The sequence below is a fragment of the Peromyscus californicus genome, unplaced genomic scaffold (genome assembly GCF_007827085.1).
Source record: "Peromyscus californicus insignis strain IS unplaced genomic scaffold, ASM782708v3 Scaffold_3__1_contigs__length_106647218, whole genome shotgun sequence".
Taxonomy (NCBI): Eukaryota; Metazoa; Chordata; class Mammalia; order Rodentia; family Cricetidae; genus Peromyscus; species Peromyscus californicus.
In genome coordinates, this window is record NW_026294551.1 from 71065868 (window position 1) to 71093557 (window position 27690).

General features: G+C 43.9%; 2 protein-coding genes across 4 annotated transcripts in view; one reads left to right on the forward strand and one right to left on the reverse strand.

Moving 5' to 3' along the window:
* Positions 1 to 11305, forward strand: part of Tcf7 (transcription factor 7) — a 35564-nt gene extending 24259 nt beyond the window's left edge. Inside the window, 7 exon segments of the mRNA XM_052757888.1 lie at positions 348 to 467; positions 1249 to 1411; positions 1521 to 1628; positions 2117 to 2165; positions 3246 to 3318; positions 4436 to 4604; positions 4606 to 11305. Of these exon segments, the coding sequence (XP_052613848.1) occupies positions 348 to 467; positions 1249 to 1411; positions 1521 to 1628; positions 2117 to 2165; positions 3246 to 3318; positions 4436 to 4604; positions 4606 to 4818 (895 nt within the window). The 3' untranslated portion in view covers positions 4819 to 11305.
* Positions 10799 to 26540, reverse strand: Skp1 (S-phase kinase associated protein 1). Of its 3 annotated transcripts, none has more exons than XM_052757890.1 (6): positions 26407 to 26540; positions 22221 to 22317; positions 16337 to 16410; positions 14395 to 14538; positions 12964 to 13104; positions 10799 to 11495 (listed from the first exon to the last, which is right to left on the reverse strand). In XM_052757890.1, the coding sequence occupies exons 2-6, from the start codon at positions 22315 to 22317 to the stop codon at positions 11460 to 11462; spliced, it is 492 nt and encodes a 163-aa protein (XP_052613850.1). In that variant the 5' UTR covers positions 26407 to 26540; the 3' UTR covers positions 10799 to 11459. The 3 variants fall into 3 exon arrangements, with proteins under 3 accessions (XP_052613850.1, XP_052613851.1, XP_052613852.1); XM_052757891.1 differs by lacking the exon at positions 26407 to 26540 and adding an exon at positions 25843 to 25861; XM_052757892.1 differs by lacking the exon at positions 26407 to 26540 and adding an exon at positions 23054 to 23072.
* Between the last annotated feature and the right edge of the window lie 1150 nt (positions 26541 to 27690).

Below are 27690 nucleotides of genomic sequence, written 5' to 3' on the forward strand. Positions count from 1 at the left end.
GGCCCCAAGCAGGAGCTTGAGTTTTATTCTGTTATGTATCAGAGAAACTTGAGCTGGAGTGGGCTAGCAAGCGTTCTTTTTAAGTCAGTCTCTTGTGTGGAGAGGAGTCTGGAGGAGCGAAGTGGGAGAGCATGTGGATAGGGGCAGGATTGAAAACCACCTGAATAGCACACACGTGGGTCTTCTGCAGTGTCCGTGCATACATATCTGTGTACCGTGTCCAGGCCAGTGGATATAAGGTATCTATCTGTCTGTCAATTGTGTCCTCTGTGCAGGGACCGCTCGCTGTATGTGTTCAAAGGCTACCCAAATCTCTGGTTTAGTGTTACCTTTCCTCCTACCTCCAGGTTCACCCACCCGTCCTTGATGCTGGGATCCGGTGTACCTGGACACCCAGCAGCCATCCCTCACCCAGCCATTGTACCCTCCTCAGGGAAGCAGGAGCTGCAGCCATATGACCGAAGCCTGTGAGTTAAAACACAGGCTGGGAGGAGGGAACAAGGTGTGAGCCAGGCAGGTGAGCCGAGTGGTTTGGTCAGCCAGGATATACATGCCTCCTACCAGGTTCAAGGTCCTCTTCCTGGCATCTTAAAGGACTGCCTGGAGGGCCCTGCCAAGCTGTCCTGTGGCTCTGGTACTGACCATTGCTGTGCTTTGTAATCTTCAAAAGCATGAGTAGGTGGAGAGCACTGGCCACTCTTCCAGAGGACTCAAATTCAATTCCCAGCAACCACATGACAGCTCACAACTGTCTGCAACTCCAGTTCCACCTTCACATTGACATACATGCAGGCAAGGCACATGAAATGAATGAATGAATGAATGAATGGATAATAAATAAATAAATGAGGGAGGGAGGAAGGAAGGAAGGGGATGAGTCTCTCTCTGCTTTCCCACTTGGCTCTGGTATTCTTGAAAGGAACAGTTACTTCATTCCCTGCTCATTAATGTGGGGCAGTTAGAAAATTCTGCTTACAAACCACTACACAAAGAGTGGTGGAGCCAGGCAGGGGTCGCGCACTCCTTTAATCCCAGCATGCAGGAGGCAGAGGCAGACGGATCTCTGGGTTCGATGCCAGCCTGGTCTACAGAGTGAATTCCAGGATGGTCAGGGCTACACAGAGACCCTGTCTCAAAAAAAAAAAAAAAAAGGGTGGGGGAGGGAGGAATGGTGGCATTAGGTAATGATCACTGCGGGGCAGGGGCGGGGGTGCTTTCCAAGTAATGTAATCTGCTTGTGCACCCTAGGAAAACACAGGCAGAACCCAAGGCAGAAAAGGAGGCTAAGAAGCCAACCATCAAAAAACCCCTCAATGCCTTCATGCTTTACATGAAGGAGATGAGAGCCAAGGTCATTGCAGAGTGTACCCTCAAGGAAAGTGCTGCCATCAACCAGATCCTGGGTCGCAGGGTAAGGCCATGGGCAAGTGGGCTGGCAGGGATTGCCCCCAAACCTTTTCACCCTGGTACAGCTTCCTAACTCCCTGATGCATCCCATCTACCCCGCTTCCCTGTTGCAGTGGCACGCACTATCTCGAGAAGAGCAGGCCAAGTACTATGAACTGGCCCGCAAGGAAAGGCAGCTGCACATGCAGCTGTACCCAGGCTGGTCAGCGCGGGATAACTACGTGAGTGGCCATTGATACACCACAGGGAAGGGCGCGGGAACCTTTGAGATACCATACCCAAGACAACCCCCTCAACATGGGAAGGGCAATTTTTGTCTTGACAGTACAGGCAAGGTAACACATAGAGAGCCCAAGACCTCCCCTGACTGTTTCAGAAGAGGAAAGCTTAAGTAACTTTCCTTAAAACGGCAGTTCTCCACTCCAGAATACATTCACTTGTGGGACTGTTGCCTGGTATTTGGTTTGGCATGAGAGAGGGGGAATGAAGAAGGGGTCTACAAATCCCTCCCTGTACTCAAGGGGACATCAGATTGACAAAGGGAGAGACTCCTAAATATATCCTATCTACAGTAGCCTTCTAAGTACTACAGCCAAGAAAGAGGAGCCCCAAAGTAGGTGAGGCCTACTGACCTAGAATCTCAAAGGCAGAGACTGCAGATATCCCAGTGTCTGCCTCCTAGAACCAACCTTCTCTCTTATTCGTGCAGGGAAAGAAGAAGAGACGGTCAAGGGAAAAGCATCAAGAATCGACCACAGGTGAGGCCTTGCTTCAGTAGTAATAGAAGTTCCTCTCTTCATGCTCCCATTTCAAGAGCAGCCCTCCTCTGGGCCAAAGGGTGGGGTGGAACACTCGGCCCGGAACCTTTAGGGCCTGAGTCCCCTGGAAACAATCTGCATTTCTGGAGTCTGATTCCATGCACTAAGAGTTGAACTGTATTCTAGGGACAGACCAGCAGCAGTCAGCTCTCTAGTGACCCCCGTGCTACCTTTGCCAGCCCTGCTCCCAGCTAGGTTCCCCAGAGAAGTTAATGAACTGGTTATATGGTTCCATGTCTAAAGCAAAAATGTCGGCCAGGACCCAATAGTAGTCACACAGCCTACTGACAGGTGCCTGGTGATTTCTCCGTCACTAGTTCCCATTTCTCCTGGCAGTGTACAGTGCTACAGAGCACCCATCCTGCTGCATGTCTCCTTCTTGTCCCCAGCTTTGACTTAGATGAAAATCCATGACATTCTCAGCTGTGTTGCCCCAAACAGGAAAGCTGAAGCCTAGGACTGGGACAGGACAGGAAAAAGTCTCATAGCCCTTTCTCTCAGGATAGGAGCAGGTCCTTCTTTCCAGCTCTTAAGTGTAGAACATGAGGTATAGTTATGCTGTACCTTTAGTCTTTTTAGGAATGTGGGCCAGAAAGAGATGGGGCATTGACAGGAATGAGGAGAAACCACATTAAAACTTGCAGTAGTTAGGGGAAGGGAACAGTCAGCCCAGGAAGAAAATGCAGAAGCCCTAAAAGATCCCTGTGCAGTTCTAGAACCCCCACACCAGGATGATCAGCCAAGGGAGGGTAGCATGAGGACTTTCTCCACACTCCATCATTCTTCCCACTGACTCTTGCCCAACTGGGTGACTGCCTTTTCTCATACCTTGCTCTGGGTCCTAAGGCTTCCCCTGGGGCCCGCTATGCCATGGAGAAGTCCATTCTGCCTGTGGGGGCTATGGGGTGTCTGTAACTGGCTAACACTGATGTTACCTCTTCTTTCTGGGCCCTGTTCTGCCCTGCTGCCTGCCTGCTCGCCCTCTGCCCTGTTCTGCCCCTCTGGCATGGCTGTGAGCAGACCCTGGCTCGCCTAAGAAATGTCGTGCTCGCTTTGGCCTCAACCAGCAGACGGATTGGTGTGGTCCGTGCAGGTGGGTTGTCCCCACCGTCATTCTCCCTGTGCTTCAAGCTGCTTCCCTTATTGCACATGTTCCGCCGGGTCTGCAGCCTCTCTTTTGGTCCCTCAGTCCCCTAGTGAGCCCTGTAGAAAAGGGAACCCATGCCTCCTAAAAATCTGTGTGAACACTGAGTACAGATTGTGGAGATGACTAGATGGGACAAGTAGAGAGGGAAAGACAGTGTTTTAGAAGGAAAGAAAGGCATACACAAGTGGGTGGGCTTTGGTACCAGCCAGATTTACCAGGTCCTCAGGAAACAAATCTGTCACACTTAGATGGCCTGAGCCCCTACTCCTAGCCTCAGAGTGATTAAGGTCCACAAACTCCCCTTTTTCCTTAAAATTAAATTCCTGCTTAAGAAAGGCAAAATGATGGTATCAGAGACTTCTAGAAATAGTCTGATCACCAGGAAGCTGTGTGTGACTTGCCATCTTGTTACCTGTTAACACCAAAAAGGTTACAGAGGCTGGAGGAGAGAAGCATTCAAGAGAAAAGAGGAAAGAATTGTGTGTGGTGTGCTCACAATAGGAAATGGAGATTCCATCCCTAGAAGAGGTCTTATCCCATCCATTTGTGCTGCTCAAGACAAAGGTGTACACCTGTCACCCCAGCATTCAGAGGGCTGAGGCAGGCCAGGCAGCACTGTATTAGGAGACCCTGTCCAAAACAAGGATGCCCAGAGGGCTGGAGTTATTAGTAGGCAACAGTCACCATGCACTTCTTCCACTAGCCTGGTTGTGAGAACCAAGATTATCACAAGCATCATGGTCCGTTGACCTAATGCCGATCTAATCCCTGCAAGTATACATGGAGCAGTAGCTCAAGGATCCAGACCTAAGAGATAGTTCCCCTGGAAAACAGAAGGAAGCTACCCACAAAAGGTTCCTCTTGCCATCTTGTGGCTGTTCTGTGTAATTACACCCATCCTAGGTCTGGGCCAAGTGGTGGGGCTGAAGGAATGGGCAGTTTCCAGTCCACAGACAGGACAAAGTGGTTAGCCAGGCCAGTTCAAGGACAGCCATTTTCTGGTTGTGGTGTGTGACTGTGGATTCACCCTCTGTTTACAGATAACTCTCTTCACTATTCCTAGGAGGAAAAAGAAATGCATTCGGTACTTACCCGGAGAAGGCCGCTGCCCCAGCCCCGTTCCTTCCGATGACAGTGCTCTAGGCTGTCCCCGGTCCCCAGCTCCCCAGGACTCACCCTCGTATCTTCTGCTGCCCCACTTCCCCACAGAACTGCTTGCTAGCCCGGTGGAGCCAGCACCAACATTCTCAGGTCGCTCTGCAACTCTCACTCTTCCTGCCCCTGAGTCCCCAAAGACCCTCCACAGCACCCTCCAGAATACACAAGTACAGCAACAGGAACCTCAGAGACAGGCAGCCTAGCATGCACAGGACACCTGGCTTGCTCCAGGGGCCCACCCCTAACTCAAGAGGAGGCAACAAGACCAGATCACTCGGAACCAGCTAGGGGTCCTCTCTAAGGTGCTGAAGATTTCAAAGCCGCTTAACTACTCCCTGAACTGGAGGCCATCAATTCAATGGGTAGGGATAAGATCTGTGGAGCTGTCTCACAAAGGGCATCCCAGTGCCTGTGGCAGCCACACCTCTTCTTTTTATCATGTCTTGCTAGCTGGATGCCCCTACTGGTTTTGTTTTTTTTTTTCTTTTTCCTTTTGCTGCAGGTCAGATGAGCTGGACTGACTGAGTCCAGCTGCCTTCTTCTCTCCAGATGCTTCTCTTGCCCTCTGCCATACTTTCCCCATGCCAGTACTTCTTGGACCAAGAATACCTGGTTTACCACACAAGATGACTTCGTGGTTGGTCACCAGCCACAAAAGTCTAAATAATAACGCTTCTCTCTTAAGGAGCTAAGAAGTTCTGTTTACAAGTAACAGCTGCTGTTCCTAAGCTGGGCCAGAGGAAGCTTCTTATGTGTTCTCAGGAGCTTGCTCCTCCTCAGGAGGAGGAAATGGGATAGGTGAAGTTTAAGAATTTTCACCCTAGGCACCAACCCTCCCCACTGGTGGACAGTACTCAGCTTTAATTAGAATGACTGGGACGTCTTTCCTGAGAAACTCACCAGCCCTAGAAACTAGTCAATAAATTGAAGTTGGCCTAAACACAGTGTGCACCCTTCCCAGTTCCATTTCCAGCTCATCTATGTCAGCTGAATCACAGCTCGTGGGCAGCTGTGAAAGGGCAAATCCCAAATCCCCCAACAGCCAGAGCCCATCTCGGCATTTAGAACTGGCCAGCCAGCTTCACTTTATGGGGCTGCAGGAAGAGATCTGTTACAACCAAAGCAAGGAGTCCATAAGACCTCTTGTGGTGGACATGGTTCTTTGCCACATTCTAGAAATCCTTTTTGAGCCAAACTTAACCTTGAGCCTTGAAAAACAAGTTTTGGTTTTTTTTTAAACTGTTTTGTTTTGTTTTTCATTAACTGTATATAGCTTGAATCCAAAGAAAAGGGGTTATTCATGTATTCTACACACCTTAAAAAAAAAGCCTTTAGTTCCTACTTTTAGCCACTTGTTTCTCAATCCAAAGATCATGTTTCTAGTGTAGTGTTACAAGTGCTGAAAAGACTGGCAGAGTGTGGTGGTGCACACCTATAATCCCAGTATTTGGGAGGTAAAGGCAGGTGGATCTCTCTTGAGTTCCAGGACAGCCAGGGTTGTATAGAGACCTTGTCTCAAAAAGGAGGGGGGAAAAAAAACTGACGTAGTATCCAAAATATTTTTGTATTAATGCATTATCATAGAAAAACTTTTTTAAATGAGAATAAAGATACTTTTTACTGGGTTTGTTTTTCAAAGACTGAGTAGTAAGCTATTTGAATTAACAGTGCCTACCTAATGTTCCTTTCCTTCTTAGCTGTCACAAAACGTGGAGTGTATTCCCTAGTGTGTACAAAGATCCCAAGACTGCCAAGCTGCAAAATCCAAAAATTACTCTCAGCATCTCCTTCAGGGGCCTGGTCCTGACCACTCTCAGCATCTCCTCCAGGGGCCTGGTCCTAACCACGTCTGAGCTCACTTTCCAAGCTCTACTCTTACTCCTTGACACTCAAGCAAGGCAGGCCAGCCCACTCCCCAGCACCCTTGTGCACCAATGAGTTGGCAGTTGCCATCCCAGCCACTGGACAGTCCAACCTGAAATGTATTCAGGATCTGCTTTCCTCTAAGGGCAGAAAGAAAAGAGAATCCATGCTTATTTCAAGAAAAATAAGCAATTCAGTCTTCAAATTTGATATCACAAAAGCCCTACACAGACTTTTTTTTTTCTTCTTCAAGAATTTATTTAGATGGTTGTGAGCTGCCATGTGGTTGCTGGGAATTGAACTCAGGACCTCTGGAAGAGTAACCAGTGCTCTTAACTGCTGAGCCATCTCCCTAGCTCCCTACACAAAGACTTAACAATACTCTATTCTTACAAGGACTGCCTGTTAAGGCACTTTCTCCCAGTTTCATATAAGACCTGTGAAGTCTGAATGATAACTACTTTTTTACATGCAGGTCCCACCATGGGAAAGTATACTGTGCTGCTAACTTCTTTGGATCTACATTCCAAAGTTTTTATGTAGACCACTGGAACTTGCAATCCTGGACTTTTTCCTCTTTTTGGGAAGATGCTAAAGATCACACCTGTCTCATTTTAAAGAATTGTGCTGTGGCTGTGGACCTAGTTTTTTTTTAAAAAAAAAACAAAAACAAAAAACTACATTCTTACCAGGTGCAAGTCGGGTTCATCTTTTTTTTTTTTTTTTTCTTTCTATCTGGTGTGTCTTTTAGAGTACACTGGGTACATGAACAATACACTCTTTGTAGGGTGCAGGGCTGGTGTGTGTGGTGGGGAGGACACATTGGCAACTTTGTTAGGATCAGAATAACTCTTTAGAAAACAGATTCCAAAAACAAAATGTGAATCCTCCCAAATCACAACACAACACTACAGTCCTAAGACCTGAGGATGTTTTAAAGAACTTGAGAATGCAAACCTAATTCAACTTCAAATATACCAATCTCTTCACACAGCCAGCCAAGAACCAACCCAACTTGCAGAGACGTTAGAAAACAGGATATCCCCAGTCTTTCTGATCCATGACAGCTGGCATACTTAAGACTTGCCTGCAGTACATTCTTAGTGCTCTCCTCTGCTGCAGCTGCTTCCTATCCTAGGCTGAATGGATACATTGAGAGTGGAGTCCAGCCCACTGTCAGGGCCTGCAAGTGTCTCCCAGTTTGAAGGCAGTAGTTTCCTCTTTTCCAAGCTCAGTGACTGGACTCTTGTGAGCTACACCTATATCAAAATTCCCTTTTGGCTCTGAAGTCCTCCTCCCTATCTCTGTCCAGGAAACGAGCAGTGATAGGAAGGCCTAGCCTAAATAAAAGAAATGGGATGGCTCTTTACCTTGTTCTTTCCTGTTATCTGTTCCTAGGAAAAGATAGAAAGGGCAAGAATTGCAAAGCTATATCAAATCCTACTTGCCAGGCCAATGTGTCAAGAATCTAAGATGCCAAATTAATTACATAAAGCTGAGCGGGCTATTCTCTGTAGTTAGGAAGGCTATGTTAAGTTTTGAGTCTCTTCAGAGCTTTCCTAAAGTTCCCCAGGGATTCTGGTCCTGTAATCCCAGTACTTGGGAGGTAAACACAGAAGAAAACGATGATACACGCTGAGTTGGAAGCTAGCCTTGGCTACATGAGGGAGGTGCAGACAAGATGAGGGGAAGCTCTCCAGACTTTCGGAATTTAACAAGTTTGTAATACCAGCGAGTAAAGAATGTTGCCAAGAGTGATTTGAGCTTGATTTGGTCAGAAGTGATTCTCCCGAGTTGTTGTCCGACCTTCATATGAGCTCCTTAATGTCCGTGTTTGCACACACACACAGTTGTTATAGGTAACATAAACTAAAGGCTGACAGACCAACAACTGTCACGGAGTTTGCAGCATTAAAGAGCACTCACTATAGGTGGCAGCTGTGTACTTTGTATGGGTACAGACATAATCTGACATTCTTCAGTCCTAGCTGGCAATCACCAATCTGCCAAACACCTTCCTCTTTGGTGACAAAAGGCAGTTTCCTAATTAAGCCTGAAGGTTGATCAAGAACCTTGATGTTCTTGGTTCTGGGGATGTAGTTCTGTTGGTAGAGTGCTTGTCTGACATTTACAAAACCCTGGGTTCAAATACCAAGGCTATGAGCAGTTTCCCCTCATTGTCATTCTGTGCCTAACTCATCTGCTTCATGGTGTTTCTCACTTCTGATCCTGAATGCATGAACAGTGCTGCGAAATTAAGGTAAGCCTTGCCATCAGTGGCCTCCAAATCCTGGATCACCTATCATTAAAAAAAAAAAAAAAAAGGATGGAAAGGCTAAAATCATAGCAGATACTGTATTTCAACTTGTTCAGTGTCATACAGAGCAGTGGAGGCAAGACTCCAGCCTCAAGTACCACTTCAAGCTAATGTTCAAAAAAAAAAAAAAAAAGTGGGGGGGGGGGAAGTGGGGCAGTTGTGGCACACGCCTTTAATCTCAGCACTCAGGAAGCAGAGGCAGGAAGACCTTTTTGAGTTCAGCAGGGTCTATCTACAGAGCAAGTTCCAGGACAGCCAGGGCTACCCAGAAAACAACAAAAACAGAGTAGGGACCATGTTGAGACTATTGAGCTCCTTGGGAGATGGAAGTTTGATACAAGCCAATATAACAATATATAGTGAGACTCATATCTAAGACGGGCAGCAAGAAAGACTAGGTTATAGCTTTCAAGGTCAAGGAAAAAAAAAAACTCTCATCCTCTGCCCATCTTTGGAATAGACAGTGGTGTCCCTGTTCGTGCCATTCTCACAATTCCTGAGCTTACTAATTCACAAAGTAACAATGACACCAGGTGATGTAAAGCCCTCACCCCCATTCCAGCCACTGGAGATGCTGGGGTAAGAGTGCTATGTCTGTGAGTTGAGATCAGCCTGGGCCACACAGCAAGACCTGGCACTTGCGCCTCCTCGTCTCAAAAAAGGATCATAGGCTCTTTTTCCTAGAAGTTGACACTTGCTTTATAAACATGGTATACATATCAGCAATCCTAGAGCTTTAGCGAAGACTTGGGTTTTTCCTGACACAAACAGGGTTGCTGGGTAAATGTGTTTATTATAGTAGTAACTGGCAAGTGAAACACTCCGGCTAACACTAAACTGTTGTTACCTTCCTTCCTCACTGAACCAACACAGTGGGGAAAACGGTATTTCTTGAGAATAACCACAGGGGACAATGGTCTTTCTAAAAGAACTCCAGATAATAAATATACCTTTTGGCCTGTTTCATTTTCACATATATTTTTAAGTATGTGTGTGTGCATGTTTTTGTGTCATGCATGCGAGTGGCAGAGTACCTGCAGGGGTTGGTTCTCTCCTTCCATCTTAGGAGTTCCTGGGATCAAACTCAGGTCATCAGGCTTGTCAGCAAGTGCTTTTATCTACTCAGACACCTCATAGACACTATATTTTAATTTTTTTATTTTTGGTTTTTTGAGGCAGGGTTTCTGTGTAATAGTCCTTGCTGTCCTGGAACTCACTTTGTAGACCAGACTGGCCTCAAACTCAGAGATCCGCCTGCCTCTGCCTTTTATCACCATGGCCCAGCTATATTTTTACATTTTAATAAAGGTTTCAATTACACTCAAGACAGAACCAGTCTGAAACAAGATGACATATGTTACAGTTTTCTCTCTCTGTGCAGAAAATAAATGAGAATGTAGCTCAGATGCAGAACACTTAGCATGTACAAGGTCCTAGGTTCAATCCTCAGTATTACAAAAAAAAGTAAACCTTTCTACCATAAAGGGGAAGCTAGAAATAGTGGCTGAACAGGTCTATGTCTTAGGAACTAAGTAATGCTTAAGAAGGTGGGAGAGGGGGAGTAGGCCAACAAGATGGCTCAGTAAGTAAAGGTGCCTGCTACCTAGTCTGACACCCCGAGCTTGATCCCTGGGCTACACAGGTGGCAAGTGAGAACTGACTCCCACACGTCACCAATACAAGTGTGCCACGGTGTGTACACCAAGCGTGCATGTACACACACAAACTAAAAATTAAAATGTAATTGAAGTATTTTAATGTAAAAAGGAAAAAAGGACTATGCATTGGCTTCAAGTAACCACATAAATGTTAATAGCCTCTAGTGAGAGCAAATTGCCTAAGAATCTCTTCAATTAAAAAATAACCAAACTTAATTCATCTGTTAAGTGAAGAGACACAGTTACATCCACAAAAGCAACTGTTTACTACCTATTGTATTACTTTTTATTGAAAAGCATCTTGCACTTAGGATGGCTGTTTTCTGAGTTTTGCCATACACTTTAATGTTAAAGATTAAATTACTTTTTACATGCAAGTAGTGTCTTTCCCCACATGGGAACAATGATGATAAAAAGATGACATACCACATGAAGTAAGTGTCTTTTTTAATTGAAAAGCTAACAAACTGTCTAGTTACAGCCTCCCTCCAAACCAAACTAGGTAGTAAACTGAACATATTCAAAGGTGAGAAGATTAAAAATTAAAGGAGAAAAAAAAAGACAAAACAAGTCCTCAGATCCAATTGAGAGAGCCCGCTGCATACAAGCTTACCAGCAGCAGGAGGCTGGAAGACACCCTAACCTAACCACCTGACTCGCAACATTAACTTCAAGTTGCCTTGTTCCAGTTTCGGACTCATGAACAAAGATCATGTTTTGTTAATTCTAGTTCAGAATACTTCTCTTAAGTTGTTTTATTTACAATGCCAACTTTGAAAGGCTCACTGAAGTTAAATGGACAATGGATTAGGCAGAAATCATTTTACAGAAAGAGGGAAAGCCCAAAATGCCACTTTCCACAGAGAACCCAAAGTTCAGTTTTATTCAGAGTAATGGGAAAAAAAAAAAAAAAAGAAACTTCTGCTCATAGAAGAAACTCAGCCATAGGTCAGATCTGTACTGGAACTACACATGCAGTGAGGACAAGGCTGCGTTTTTCTACTGTTCTCTAATATTAACAATTATAAACAGAGCAGTGCAACTAGCATTTGGAACAACCCTTCTAGTGTTACAGTGTCAGGCACAGCACTTCACTTCTCTTCACACCACTGGTTCTCTTTGCGTACCTAGAAGAGACAGACAAGGAAGTACCTTGAGTGGTCTTTTCTGAGATGGCTAAGCACCACCTATACTATACCATCAGTAGCCTCTGTGATGTGAGAAGGGCAGATGGAAAGCTGGGAAAATACCAGGTTAAGTAAGAGTAGACTTGGGCTCCCATTATAAATCATCAAACAGCAAATACAACTGGGAGCTCTAGTCCCACTTCCTAAGCTGGCAAGCAAACTAAACTCATCCATTCTTGTATTATCAGGCTCCACTTTCTAAAGCCAGCTATTTATGGCCTATACAAATGTCCCAGGTAAAAATCTACAATCTGGTAATGAAGAACCCCCTTAGTTCAAAATCCATTTTTCTTTTTCTTTTCTTTTCTTTTTTTTTAAAGATTTATTTATTATGTATACAGCATGTATGACAGCAGTCCAGAAGAGGGCACCAGATCTCATTACAGATGGTTGTGAGCCACCATGTGGTTGCTGGGAATTGAACTCAGGACCTCTGGAAGAGCAGTCAGTGTTTTTAAGCTCTGAGCCATCTCTCCAGCCCATTTTTTTTTTTTTTTCAAAATCCATTTTTCTTATGCTTATAAAATAATAGTATCAGGCTGGGGGACTGGAGAGAGGGCTCAGTGGTTAAGAGCACTGACTGCTCTTCCAGAGATCCTTAGTTTAATTCCCAGCACCCACATGGTGGCTTACAACCATCTGTAATAGGATCAGATTCCTTTCTTCTGGTGTGCATGAAGACAGAGTACTCACATACATTAAATACATGAATAAATAAATCTTAAAAAAAGAAGTATCAGGCTAGACATGACTCAGAGGTTAAGAATGCTGTTAATTCCTACCCCACAACCACCTGTAACTCCAACTCCAGGGAATCCAATGCTCTCTTCTGGCCACTATCCTCACATACATGAATAAAAATTAAAAACTCTTCAAGAACAGTATCATCTAAGTACTTAGATTCAGAGACAGACCAGAATGTGAGACTCAGAGGTGCACATTACCCCTCTGTATCAAGACTTGTTCTTATTGGGTTTTCTTTGTTTTCTCAGACAGGGTTTCTCTGTATAGCCCTGGATGTCCTGGAACTTAACTCACAGTCTGCCTCAGCCTCCTAAGTGCTGGGATCAAATGCATTTGCCACCACACCCGGTTGGTATCAAGGCATTTTACAAGGCATCCTAGGTAAGTTCACTAATAAGCTGTAGCCCTAGCCCAAGAATTCATGACAGGCATCTCCTCCCCCCTCTCCGCACCCCCCACCCCACAAGACAGGGTTTCTCCATGTAGTTTTGGTGCCTGTCCTGGATCTCACTCTGTAGACCAGGCTGGCCTTGAACTCACAGAGATCTGCCTGACTCTGCTGGGACTAAAGGTGACCACTGATGCCGGTATAGGCATCCATTCTTGTTACTGGGTTCCAGTTTCTTTTTAAAAAGTAATCAAAAATAGGCTGTGTTCTACCTACCTGGGCCTCTTCCTCTTCAGTAAAGTCGTTTTTGATATTGAAGGTTTTACGAATCTCCTCAGGAGTTTTCCCCTTAATCATATTGGCCACAGTCTTGCATGTGACATCGAGCAAACCTTTAATGTCCAAGTAGTTTGCAGCCTGTAAATGACAGCTGGTTTTTAGTCATGTGTACTGAATGTTTGAGTGATAAACAATCTACATCAAATTGAGCTTAAAATGATACCCCTTTTAATGAACTCTATGAAATTCTCTTCCCTTTAATACTAATTACTTTCAATTTAACTTCACTTTTCACTAACTTTTCTCTTATATACTACTTTACCTTTATCCTAGATTTTCATTGTTTTATCTCAATTCAGTTACGAATACTAATTTAAAATTTTTCTTTGGGTTTTTTTTTTTTTTTTTTGGTTTTTCAAGACAGGGTTTCTCTGTGCACCTTTTCCTGGAACTCACTTGGTAGCCCAGGCTGGCCTCGAACTCACAGAGATCCGCCTGCCTCTGCCTCCCGAGTGCTGGGATTAAAGGCGTGCGCCACCACCGCCCGGCTTTCTTTGGTTTTTAATAACTAGAAAATTATTCAATTTTCAAATAGTTGCAAATTTTTTCCAGATTTTATTTTGAGACAAAGTCTCACTATGTAGCCCTGAATGTCCTAATACTTGTTATGTAGAAGACCAGGCTGGCCTCAAACTCAGAGCTCAACCTGCTTCTGCTGCCTATATTCTGGGATTAAAGGTGTACACTACCACACCCAGCTTTAGACATTTTTTATGCTTCTATCATTGAGGTCAAAGAACATACTTTGTATAACTTGAATACTTTTAAATCTGAGACTTTTATGGCTGAGAACTTGGTCTATCTTGATAAGAATTTATATGGCTGTTATTAAATGTAACATCCTATATGCCAAATAAGACAAGCTGTTCAGTAGTGTTCCTGAACTGTTTTTCTGTCCACTTGTGATAATCACTGAGACCCAATATTGGAATTGGTATGACCGCACCACTGTGTATTGACCTTTGTATTTCACTACTTTTTTCACTTTCTGAAGTTCTGCTTCTAGGTAGGTATTTATAACTTTATTAATCAGTCAATCCCCTTATCATTATGAAACAGCCCTCTTCAGCTCAAAACTATAACCATTCCAACTTTCTATTTGTGTTAGCATACTCTTTTCCACCTTTAATTCTAATTGTGCCTCTTAAAGTAAGTTTCACACAGACAGCAAAAGAGACTTTTACTTTATCTAACCTGACATTTCTACCTCTCAAAAGTTCTTGGACCATTTACATTTAATGTAATTTCTAATGTATAGCACTGCCTGAGTCCAGGGAATATCCATAGTTGAGGATCAATGCACCTAGCAAATTCAATCTTTTAAGTGGTAAAGGCTCTGCAACAGAATGACCTTATACATTCACATACCAGAATAAGTTCAAAAAGTGTTCCTTGGTCAACTTTCAGGAATTCTTGGTCCCAAACAGGAATATCATCTGTCCGCTTTTCTTTGTTCTCATCATCTTCAGGAGGAGGGGGGTCATCCTTGTGATGGGTGCACCACTGAATGACCTACAACAACAAATTCTTCTGGCATTCTGTTACAAGACTTTCAGTTTAATGCTGGGGGCATCAATTCTACACTGGGATAAGAACTAGCCAAAAGTTGAGCTAACAAGAAGTTAGAGTCAATTTTTAAAAATAAAGTTTATTTACTGCACACCCACAGGAAGGTTGGACAACTGGGCAGGAGTTGGGTCGTTCCTCCCACCACATGGATTCATGGATCAAATCAGATCATCAAGCTTGGCGGTTAAGAGGCATCACCCACTAAGCTATCTTGCTGGCCTAAACTTGCTAGTTGCTGCTGATTACCTTGTATTCCTGATCCTCCTGCTACCACCCCACACTCCCAAGGCTAGGATTACAGGCACATCCTCTAACAGCCAAGCTCAAAAGACAAAATACAGCTTGAATAATCTTTTTAACTTCCAAGGATGAAACATCTTATTAGATGTAACCAAATCATTCATAGCAATACACTTGACTCTGTTAAAAACAAACAAAAAACTGGAAAAGGAACCAGCAGTTGGAAGAATAAAGCAGGGGGAGTCTGAGTCCAGGCCAGCCTGAGAGATACAGCAAGATCTGTCTCAAAAACACAAAACAATAAACTTCCCAGAAACCAAGCCACTGGACAGATGACTCAAGAGATTGAAAGCATTTGCTGCTCTTATAGGAGACCTGGGTTCAGTCCCCAGCACCCAATGGGCAGCTTACAACTGCCTGTATTTTCTGTCGCCCAGCCTCTGCAGACACTGAATGCAGACGGTATACTTACAAAACACTTGTACACACATATATAATAATAAAAAAAAATCAGAGGGGCTGGAGAGAGAGCTCAGTAGTTAAGAACACCTTGCTGCTACTCCAGGACATGGGTTCAATTCCCAGCACTCACATGATAGCCCACAACCATCTGTAACTCCAATTCCAAGAGATCTGATGCCCTCTTCTGGCCTCTTCAGGCACCAGGCACACACATACAGGAAGGCAAGACATCTATATTCATATATATTAAAGACAAAATGTAGGGCTGGGCTGGGGGGATAGTTCAGTCAGTAAGATTGCTTGCTGAACAAGCATAAGGACCTGATTTTGAATCCCCAGCATCAACATAAAAAAGTTGAGACAGCATGCACTTGTACCCCTAGTGCTTGTGGTGTGTGGGGTTGGGTGGGGAGCTTGTTGGTTACCAGTCTAGCTCTAGATTCAGGAAACAGAGAAAGTAATATATCAGGACACCTGATGTCCTCCTCAGGCTCCAGGGAGACATCCAAAACACATGTGTGCACATACTACATACAAACAAAACCAAATTACTCATTTACACAAAGAAACAATGGAAAGACTAAAAGCTAAGTTCATTAAAGGTATGGTGGCACATGCCTGCAATTCTAGCACCCACAAGGCAGCAGTAGGAGTGCTTTCTAGTTCAAGGCCAGTCTGAGGTATCAAACAAGAGCCCATCTTTAAAAAAACAAACCAAGCCTGGCAGTGGTGTCAGAAGCCTTTAATCCCAGTACTCAAGAAGCAGAGGCACGCAGATCTCTGAGTTTGAGGCTAGCCTGGTCTACAAAGCAAATTCCAGGACACGCAGGGCTACACACACAGAGAAACCCAGTCTCAAAAACAACAATAAAACAAAACAAACGCAAACCAAAGAAATAAAACAACAAAATCTACCCCCCAAAAAGATCTTACCTGGGCTGAGGGTGTAGCTCAGTATCAGAACATACATTATGTTTGAGACCCTAAATTCAATCCCCAACGGAAAAATAAGAAAAACAAGAATGAAATAATAACTTACCTTTTTTAGAATTGCTGCATTAACATTTGGTAAAGGAACAGGATCATCATCTCCCTCATCATCCATTCCTAAATCTAAGAAAACCAGGAGAGAGAAGCCATTATTTCTCAACTCTGTAACAACATGCTTAGGGTTTCTACTGTAATAAAACAATAAAAGCAAGTTGGAGAGAAAAGAATTTATTTCATCTTATACTTTTAGGCTCAAGACAGGAACTGAAGCAGAAGTCGGTGCTTACCAGCTTACTCCTCTGCCTTGCTCAGCCAGCTTTCTCCCCCACCTCCCTTTTTTTGTTTTTTTTTCAAGACATGGTTTCCCTGTGTGTAACAGCCCAGAGTGTCCTGGAACTCACTCTATAGATCAGACTGGCCTCCAACTCACAGAGATCCACCTTCTGAGTGCTGGCTCAGTCAGCTTTCATATACAACTTAGAACCACCTTTCTGGAGGTGAGACAAATTCCCAACGGGCTGGGCCCTCCTACATCAATCACTAATCAAGAAACTGACCTCCCCGCCATAGGTCAATCTGGTGGGAGCATTTTCTCAATTGAGGTTCCTTTTTGACTCTAGCTTGTGTCAAGCTGACATAAAACTATCTAGTGTGGATGGGCAAGGGGGCACATACCTGTCGGTGATTCAATGAAGTATGGATAACTAAGAAACAATCTGGAAAAGCTGAATCCTATTCTCTCTTTTTTTAAATGAGTCAAATTTGTTTATTTCTTATATTTGAAGTACTCTTTGGGGATATCCTTAGCCTGAGATTCTTAGCCATAGTCCTTAGCCACTACACAACTGCAATCAACAACTTTACAGGGTTTCCCCTCTCCATCAATTTACACAACAGTCTGTAACTACAGTTCGAGGAGAATCTGATGTTCTCTCCTGGCCTCCGTAGGGACTGCATGCACAGAGTGTACATAAATACACGCAGGCAAAACACTTATACATAAAAAAACATATATCCTAGAAGTCAAACAAGAAGTAAAAGGTCAACCCTCAGATACTGCAAATCTAGATGAGAACCAAAACAGACACTGCACTTGAGCACGAGGCACTCACTAAGGTCCTTTACAAGAAGTTGAAGTTTCAGCAGAGTGGTAAAGAGTTGATCATCTCCTCTTTCCTAGTAACTCCAATACTTATCCTAGACCCCTTCCCACCTTAGAGTAAACAAAGATAAAAACAAAACAAAAAGCAAAGCCTCATGTTTCATATATAAGCTCCACCCTACTCCCCTACCCCCCAAAAAAGTACTGTTAAGAGAATCTATACTGTAAAATTTTTCTTTGGGTAACAGATATTGATATTGTAAGAAAACATTTAAAAATACTACTGTTGTTTAAATACAAAGCTATTTGGAAGAAGCTTAAGTAATAAAAGGTCCTGATAGCTACAAAGAATTGCTTCTCTAGTATTTAGATGAGCAGTGGTGTTTTTTTTCTTTAGGACCATATATGAAAGTAGCAAAATACATTCCTTTAAGCTATTTAGTTCAGGGACTTCTAGAAGATGGACACCTGTATCTGATACCACATTTTAGACTTGAACAAATAAGCCAATCCACATGTATACATATCAAGATTTTTTACTTCGGATTACCCTGAGTTTAAGAGTTTCATTTTGTTTTAAAGTCACACGAAACTACCCAGAAACAATGTAGATACAAAACAAAACCATTAAGAAAGAAGCCAAATTCAAGAACTCCAGACTTCAAGAGGCTAGAATCCTAAAAGCTACAGGTACTTCAGATGAAACTATGCAGCTTTGAGCCCACAAAGGATACAGAGGGAAAGACTCCTTTAACTACTGCTATGTAACAGTCTACTTACTTCTGAGATCAAAGCTGGTCTGTACATGTTTCTAGATAACTAATACTCTTAAATTGGCAAATGCTTCTTTGAATCACCACAAGACAGATCAACACATCAAACAACCGCTAAGATGGAAGTAAGTACTTCCATTGCCAAAACAAGTATTCAGGGAGCAAATTTGCTGTCGGTTATTTACTTACCTTTACAGAGACACTTGGATCACTTTCTCTTTATTGTGACCATTCCATACTCCTTCATTTAACAGGTACTTGATAAACCATGACTAGGGGTTTACAGGCTTGTAATAGAAGGGATCTACAGTGTTCGTTACCAAAATATAGGACTTCAGGTGCCACATGACACGTATTAATTACCAAAGAGAGGTTGTCCACAGCTTTTATTTTAAAAAGTCATTCACAAAAACGACATATCCCCTACAATAAGCACTACAAGTCCTCTACCTCAGGTGAAGCACTTGTCTAATTATGCACAAGCCTTGGGTTTAGTCCCTAGTGCTGCAAGGGGGAGAAAAAGCCCCCTACCTCTATTAGTTATGCAATCCAGCAAGCACTCCAGCCACCTAGAAATGTTCCCTCTTCCCTTGAAGGAATCTCCAACACAATTCAAGTTCAAAGTCATTTTCATCTCTAGTCCTCTCAAATTCATTTACATTTTTACCAATTACATTATTACACTCCTATACCATCTAGACAGCTACTAAAAACTGTATGTAGGCTGGGTGGTGGTAGCTCATGTCTTTAATTAATCTCAGCCCTTGGGAGACAGAGGCAGGCAGATCTCTGAGTTCGAGGCCTGGTCTACAAAGCAAGTTCCAGGATAGCCAGAGCTGTTACACAGAGAAACTTTGTCTCAAAAACCAAAAACAACAAAAAACTGCATTTATTTATTTTATGTGGATGGGTGTTTGTCTGAATATGTCTCTGCACCACCTGCACATCTGGTGCCTGTGGAGGGCGGAAAGGGTGCTGGATGACCTGGAATAACAGTTACAGGTAGCTATGAGCTGCTGTGTGGGTGCTGGGACTTGAATATGGGTCCTCTGGAGAAGCATCCAGCGCTCTTAACCACTGAAGCATCTCTCTAGCCCCCTCAATTCTTTCTTTTTTTAAATTATTTTATTTTTAGTTATGTGGGGGTGGGGAGGTTGTGCTTGTGTAAGTGCTGTGCCTACACAGGCCAGAAAAGGGGGTCAGATCCCTGGAACTGGAATTACAGGCAGCTATAAGCTGTCTGATGTGGATGCTGAAAACCAAACTCTGGCCTTTTGCAGGAGCAGCAAGTACTCTCAGCCACTGAGAAGTCTCTCCAGCCTCTCAATTCTCCTTTTTTGAGAGGACAGGTCTCATGTAGGTCAGGCTGGCCTTAAACTTTCTATGTAGCAGAAGCTGACTTTGATCTTCTGTATGCTGTAATTACTGGAATGCACGACCACAACTAGCTTAATTTTCCTTACTAATCCGTTTTACCTCAGTGTAACTTCCCCAAATCACGGGATATAAAATGTAATACATCACTAGTACCACACACTGTAGTCTTTCTAAAACATGGAATACCACCAGTCAAGATGCTCCTGCAGCATCACGTGGCATACAGCTTTACTAACACACTAAGTGTACTGAGTGACAGTTTGTTCTGTGTGGTATCTGGCACCCTTTCGAATTTGTAAAGCAAATTAGAGCAAAGATCATGTTTCACCTTTTTAGCAGCTTATAGCTAGTGTTTATATATAACTCCCACACCCATTCCAAGGTCTTGCCTCAACCTCCAAAGTGCTAACATTATAGACATGGGCCACTACACCTAGATTTCTCTGTTTCCTTCAACTATTTAAAAGCTTCTGACCTTTCCTATACAAAATCCCAGGACTTATAAGTAATGGAGAATATTCTTACTAAGTTATTTCTCCCATCAATTTTAAATACTGTTGTGTAGGTTTTATACACACACACACACACACACACACACACACACACACACACACACACACTCTTATTACTATTAACTAGTAAGCTTTCAAAGTTTCAGGACCCATTGTCTTTCCCACCTTTGTTCAATCGCACAAATGTATTGCAGCGGTTTCATCAGGATGACAAGTAGACAAAAAAGCAAGCTTGTTTGAAAAATAAAGACACCTTAGGTAAAAAGTGCTTGCCATGCAAGCCTGACTACCTGATTCAATGATCCCAGAATTCACAACAGAGGGAGAGAACCAGCTCCCCAAAGTTGTCCTGTTGTGTCCATACACACACAACACAGAGATACAAAATAAAACTTGCAGGGGCTGGGGAGATAGCTCAGTGGTTATGAGCACTTATTACTTTTGCAGAGGACCTGGGTTTGCTTGGTTTCCAGCTCCCACATCTAGCAGCTCCAGTTCCAGGGGATCCCATGTCCCCTTCTGACCTCTGCATGAACATAGTACACCACATATGCAGGCAAAACAGTCATACACAGAAAATAAAAATAATTTTTAAAAAATTAAATAGATTCTTCAGGTGTAGACTTTTTAAAAAGCCTTCAACAGAATCCAATCCACAAAATAGCAGTTCTATTTAGCTGCCATACAGCAACATAACCCCTTTCCAAGTGCTTTGATTTTTATCATTAGGAAAAAAAACAAAGATTTTTGTAAATCAAATTTATTTGAAACAGAAATGGACTATTGTAGCCAGACATGGTAGTTTGTGCCTTTAATCCTAGCACTCAGAAGTCAGAGGCCAAGTGATCTAAGTTCGAGGCCAGCCTGGTCTATAGAGCTAGTTCCAGGACTACACAGAGAAGCCTGTCTCAAAAAACTAATTAAAAAAACAAAAAACCCAAGAAGAAGAAATAAAGAAAAGAAAAAAGGAACAGACCATTGTCTCATACTTAAAGTCACATTAGGACCAGCAAGATGGTTGAGTGAGTAGAAGTACTTGCTATTCAAGAAGAGCTGAGTTTGAGCCTCACAATCACTTAAGAAGCTGAATGTCGAGGCTTGTATATGTAATCTCAGCACTCTTTGTGGTAAGGACGTGTATTGCAGTGGCACAAAGGGTGTGGGAGGTAGGGTTTAGTGGTCAAGAGAATGACTGCTCTTACAGCAGACCCAGCTCAGTTCCTGGCACCACACTGGGCAGCTCACAAGCACCGTTAACTCCAGCTCCAGCAGAATCCAATGCCTCTGGCCTTCACAGGTACTTGCAAGCATGTGCATAATCTAAACGCACACAAAATTAACAATAAAACCTTAAAAAACAGCAACATAGCCAGGTATAATAGTGCACACCTTTAATTCCAGCACATGGGAGGCAGAGACAGGTAGATATCCCTGAATTTGAGGCCAACCTGGAGAGATTTCCAGGACAGTCAGGGCTATATACACAGACCCTGTCTTAAGACAAAAAGCAAAAACACAACAAACCCCAACAAGGTGGAGCAGGGGAGGTGAAAGAAGAAAACTGACTCCTGGAATACATTATCTGGCATAACATGGCATGCCTGCACACACAATAAAATTTTGCTTGTTTGTGAGACAGGATCTCACTATGTCGCCTTAGCTGACCTGAAACTCAAGAGATTCCCCCTCCCCCGCTTCTACTAAGTGCTTGAATTAAAGGTATAAGCCACCATGCCTAACAAATCTTAAAAACAAAAACAAAAAAACCCCAACACTTTAATAGTTTATGGTTTTCTCTCTCTCTGTCTTGTTTTCTTTTTTTTCTTTTTTTTTTTTTTAAGATTTATTTATTTATTATGTATACAGCATGTATGACTGCAAGCCAGAAGAGGGCATCAGATCTCATTACAGATGGTTGTGAGCCACCATGTGGTTGCTGGGAATTGAACTCAGGACCTCTGGAAGAGCAGTCAGTGCTCTTAACCTCTGAGCCATCTCTCCAGCCCCCAATAGTTTATGGTTTTATTCATACAATGCAGGAAGGAAACTACCCTTTCGCTCTCAAGCTTGTAACAGACTGGCTCAAGTGAACCTAATACTTGCAGGTTACATGCCACCACCCTAAGTTACACGCCCCCCCTTTTCACACCAAGGTTTCATAAAAGTTACCTTCCAGCATGGTCTTGATGGTCACAGATTGTTTGGCAATTTCTACATCAACTTCAAATATCTCTCCATCAGAACTCTGCAACTTTATCGAAGGCATCTAAAAAGGATACATTGAATAAGAAATGTGAGAGCTATTAATTCCACAAGATATTTCATTAACTAGTCTATCAGGAAGCTGTAACTTAAGAGTTACTATACAGTTCTAAGTTCTTCACAAATCAGCCTATAATTGTTTGTATAAAAACAAAATTCTCAACTACAGCTCCTTTAAACATCAGCCTTAAAGGTCCACTTAAAGGCAGTACTGAATTTACAACTGGTATTAAGAGCTATCTGTATTTGACATTTACTTCAGAATGTGTGTGGGTGTGCATGTACCTCAGCACACATGCGGAGGTCAGAGAACAACTGGCAGGAGGCAGTTCTCTCTTTCCACTATGTGGGTTCCAGGGATCAGGCTTAAGTCATCAGGCTTGGCAGCTGAGCAAACCCTCAAAAATTTTAAGATATATGCTTTTTATGCTCTTTTATGCTCCCACAGAGTAATAACTACTCAATATGAAAAATTAACTGCCACAATTAACTACCTACAAACCTGAGTGAAGTCAATCCAAAATAAACAAGGCTATCAAACAAAAGCAAATTTCTTAACAGTGAAATCTACCAGTGAAAAACAAGTAAACTACTCCAAAGAGCAGACTAGGATATGCTCACTTATAAACAAATGCAAGAGTACACACAAGAAAGAGAAGACATATAAGCAGATGTCAATACAATCCCTAAAGCCCACAAGGAGCTTAAATTTAGAAGAGTCCTTTTTAATTTTTCATTACCTACTAGTCAGGTGTCCAAGTTTGAGATACTCTGGCTAATGCCCTACAATAAAAAAAAGTCTGCTTCAAAGTACTACCCACCCCCACCCACCCCCCGTTTTTCGAGACAGGGTTTCTCTGTATAGCTCTGCGCCTTTCCTGGAACTCACTTGGTAGCCCAGGCTGGCCTCGAACTCACAGAGATCCGCCTGGCTCTGCCTCCCAAGTGCTGGGATTAAAGGTGTGCGCCACCACCACCCGGCTCAAAATACATTTTAAGCCTGGCATGCCTTTAATTTCTAACTCGGTAGGCAGAGGCAGATAGATCTCTGTAAATCCAAAGCCAGCCCCGGTCTAAATAGTGAGTTCCAGGACAGCCAGGGTTACATAGAAAGACCTTGTCTCAAAAAAGCAAAACAAAACAGGAAAACAACAAAATGCATTTAAGTCATGGTGGCACATGCCTATAAATCCAGTACTTGAGAGGCAGGAATTCAGACCCCAAGTAAATAGCCAAGTTCAAGTTCACCCTAGGCAACATGAGAACCTGTCTCCAAAACAAAACAAAAATAAAGAAATTTATATTTAAATTTATTAAAAATAAGTGGCGGGCAGTGGCAGTGTTTGCCTTTAATCCCAGCACTCAGGAGGCAGAGACAGGCAAGATCTCTGCAAGTTCAAAGCCAGCCTGGTCTACAGAGTGAGTTCCAGGATAGCCAGGAATACATAGAGAAACCAGTCCTGTAATGCCCAATTTTTGGAAGGTTGAGGACAGGAGCATCATAAATTCAAGGAGTGCCCAGGTTACATAATGAGTTCAAGCCAGCCTGGGAGAACTCAGTGAGTGCCTGCTTCAAAATAAAATACCAAAGAGCTCAGTAGTATAATGATTGCCTAACACTGTCCTCTCCCACTGCCCAAAAGGTGAGCCAATGCATAAGCACACATCATAATCCCAGCATTTAGGCATGCAGAAGGATCACGAGTTCAAGGCCATCTTCTTGACACATAGGAAAGCAGTATGAGGCTAGCCTGGGTTTTGTGAGACCCTGTCTCAAAAACTAAACTCAACAGCCAAAAACTCCAAAAACCTCATCAACTCAGATAAAATGAGTCATTAAGAAAAATATAATTTCATATATAAAAAAATTGCCGGGCGGTGGTGGCGCACGCCTTTAATCCCAGCACTCAGGAGGCAGAGCCAGGCGGATCTCTGTGAGTTCGAGGCCAGCCTGGGCTACCAAGTGAGTTCCAGGACAGGCGCAAAGCTACACAGAGAAACCCTGTCTCGAAAAACCAAAAAAAAAAAAAGAAAAAGAAAAAAAAAATTAAGCAAACTAAAATTCCTAACATGACTTAAATTTGAGGGAAAGCCAAACCAAACCAATCTAAAACTAAAAGCTCTAACTAAGCCCGCAATTTATTATCATCTTCAGAGTTCTCCCTCATTCCTCCAAAAGAGGATTAATTCAAGACCTCTTTAAGACTCACATGCAACTCTTTTTGTTTTGTTTTGTTTTTTTTGGTTGTTTTTTGTTTTTTGAGATGGGGTTCCTCTGTGTAGCCCTGGCTGCCCTGGAACTTGCTCTGTAGCCAGGGCTAGTCTTGAACTCAGAGATCCGCCTGTCTCTGCCTCTAGTGCAGAGACTAAAGGCAACTCTTAAGGTCTGATTCTGAGGTAGACACAACCCTTCAATGTCACCATGTACTAACTTAAGGTACCTCTGAAGCTTTCTGATCTGGGTTGTACTAAGAAATTATATGAATTTTCACAAAAGTATAGGATTTGGCATTTAAAATAATTATTGCACCCATTTTAGGGTCAAACACTTTAAGACTCAACACTTCTCTTAAAATACTCATTCAGCTTTCCTCAGACACTTGTCCCCATCCCTCAAGCAAACAAGCTGGGAGGTGGGGTGAGGGGCAGAATCGCGTTTTACAATCTCCACTGAAATACCGAGCTCTCACTCATCCACGGTTTGAGAAAATCAGATTTCGCTTTTCAACTCACAAACATGTCTGCTTCTCCAAGTTACTCAGTGCTTGCCAATAATGCAGAACAGAGAAGCCCAGAGCAGCAGACCCTATGATAAGGCAACAATAAAGTTAACAATAAAGGGAGGCTAGTTTTTAATAGCAAAACATTGTTCCTTTCATAGTCCCCAGTACTGTAATGAACACTCCGGAACAAGTCTAACTACATAGTTGATAAAATTACTTTAAAAGTAACACCATTCCACATTTCCTTGAAACAATCCACAATAAATAAAGATGTGCTTAGTCATAGTCAAATTCAGGTATTAGGTTGCTTGTACGGGAGCCAGGATCTTATTAAATGACAGGGAGGTAATCGGTTAATCTGTAATTCAATGCACTCTGTAATCCTAGACTTAACTTTCGGTGTTGTGTTGGAATTAAGTACAAAATTTTTAAGTAATAATGCATGAGACTTCGATTTGACATGCTTTCAAAAAAAAAACAAAACAAAAACCCTTCTTCAGTTCTCCGAGCTCCCGGACTTGGAAATTAAACACCTTAGAGAATTCTAGGACACCAGACTTTTAAAAACAAACCTGTTTTAGGTGACTGGAAATTCTGACACTTGTTATTAGACTGCAGGATGGAAGGGACTGCATTGTTCTATGCCACAGACACATTCTACAGTGACATTCTGAAGAGAAACTGCAAGTCCCCAAACCTGCGGACTCCATTAAAAGTGAACCAAAGGGCAGGTGTTACATACACTATCCCTTAAGAAACCCAGGCACCTCAAGTTTCAGAGTCAAGGGCTCCTAAAAGTCACACACCTCAGACGACAGGGTCTGCTATTCCAGTAGTTAAGTTCAGAGACTGCAGGACACGACACAACGCCAAGAAAGATCGAGTCTGTACCTACAGTTTCGATGGTAGAACAGGCAAGACCAATGGGGATCTAGTGGCGCCAATACAGGAGAAAGAGAGGGAGCCAAAGATCGAGCCGTCTAACAACGACCGCCACCACCTGAGCGGCCAGGAACCCCCCACTCCAAGCCTGGAGCGCGGGGCGGCAAGCCTGTCGCTGAGGCAGGCCCGGGCCGAAGCCTGGGCCTTGCAGCCGCGTTCGGGCCCGACTGACGCCGCCCTCAGAGGAGCAGGCTCCTCCACAGGGCTCGGCTCACACTCCTCGGGCGAGCGCCGGGAGGACGCGCGGCCCTAGGAGGCCTGATTCCGCCGCCTCGCGCCTCCCGCGGTCGGCAACGGGCCCCACGGCGCCTCAGGCTACGCCAGGCCGAGGCGCCGCCGCCTCGTGCAGGCCACAGCCACCTCGGGGCTCCAACCCCACCCGCCCTGCAGGGGCCACGTCCCGGTCCGGCTCGCGGGCGGTTACTCACGGTGCTCGGTCTCAAGACCGCGGGCCCGAGGCAGACGGGCGGCGTTCAGAGAAGAAGAGAAACACCGAGGACAAGGCCACTACAGCAACGCCGCGCGGCGTCGGCTTTTATAGGAGCGGGAAGCGGGCGCCGAGGACCCCGGGCTCGTGACGTCACACTGCCGGCCGGGCTGGCCGTTGAGATCGCCTGACGGCAGGCGGACAGCGGCTTGGCAGACCCTGAGCGCCGAAGAGGTCTCCGGGAGAGACGCTGAGGAGTATCGGGTGGAGGGGCGGCTAGGCAGGAGAGGGGCTTCCACCTTCCTCCGCCGCCCTCAAGAGCGCCATGCTCTCCTTCTAGGCGGACGCCGGCACCGGCTGGGGTACCCACGCGACCCGAAGGGTCTTTCAGGCAGGGACTGTCTTAAACTGCATTGAAAGCCCCCGGTCCTGAAAAGCCTGGCAACAACAAACCGCAGAACCGGTTGTGGGGGGGGTGTGTTTCACTTAAAGGATTCACCTTACCCTGACCTTCGTCACTCCCCTAATAACCCAAAGAAGGGAGGTTGTGTTTGCCGACCAGGGATTCGGGACTTGAACCTTACTCCACTGATGCTGAATTTTTAAAAAAATCTTACGGCTTGTTGAGACAAGGGGTCACTTCAAGCCTAAGAACTCAGGATACTCCTGATTTAGTACACCCTGTTGGTTTGATTTTAAAAGCTTTATATTCGTTGTTTTTTTGTTTTGGTTTTTTTGGGTTTTGTTGTTTGTTTGTTTTGAGACAGGGTCTCGTGTAGCACAGGGTGGCCACAAATTCTCTGTGTAGACCAGATTGGTCTAAAAACACGTGATCTTCTACCTCCTGCTCTGGGATTACAAGCCTGATAACTCATTCTGTTTTGTTTTGAGACCGGTTTCACTATATAGACCAGACTGGCTTGGAACTCACTATTTAGACAAGGCTGGATGTGAACTTGAATCTGCCTGACTCCTGAGTGCCGGCGCTGGGATTAGAGGCATGCACTACCTTGTTGGATATTTTTAACCTTTATTTCCTATCTTCGACCTCTGAAGAGGCTTCCAGACCTCAGATAGCCATTGTTGCCGTGAAGCTCCAAGCCTAGAAAGAGAAAACATCGACACAGCAGTGAGGATAGATACATTTTTTGGGTAACCATGGCCTCCCTCGGCCCCTGTAGGTGAGGCCAGTGCTGGGACTCCAGTAGTGAACCAGGACAGTCAAGCCCAACCTGAACAGAATGTACTGTGTGGACAGCTCACAAAAGGCTGTGATAAGGTCGCT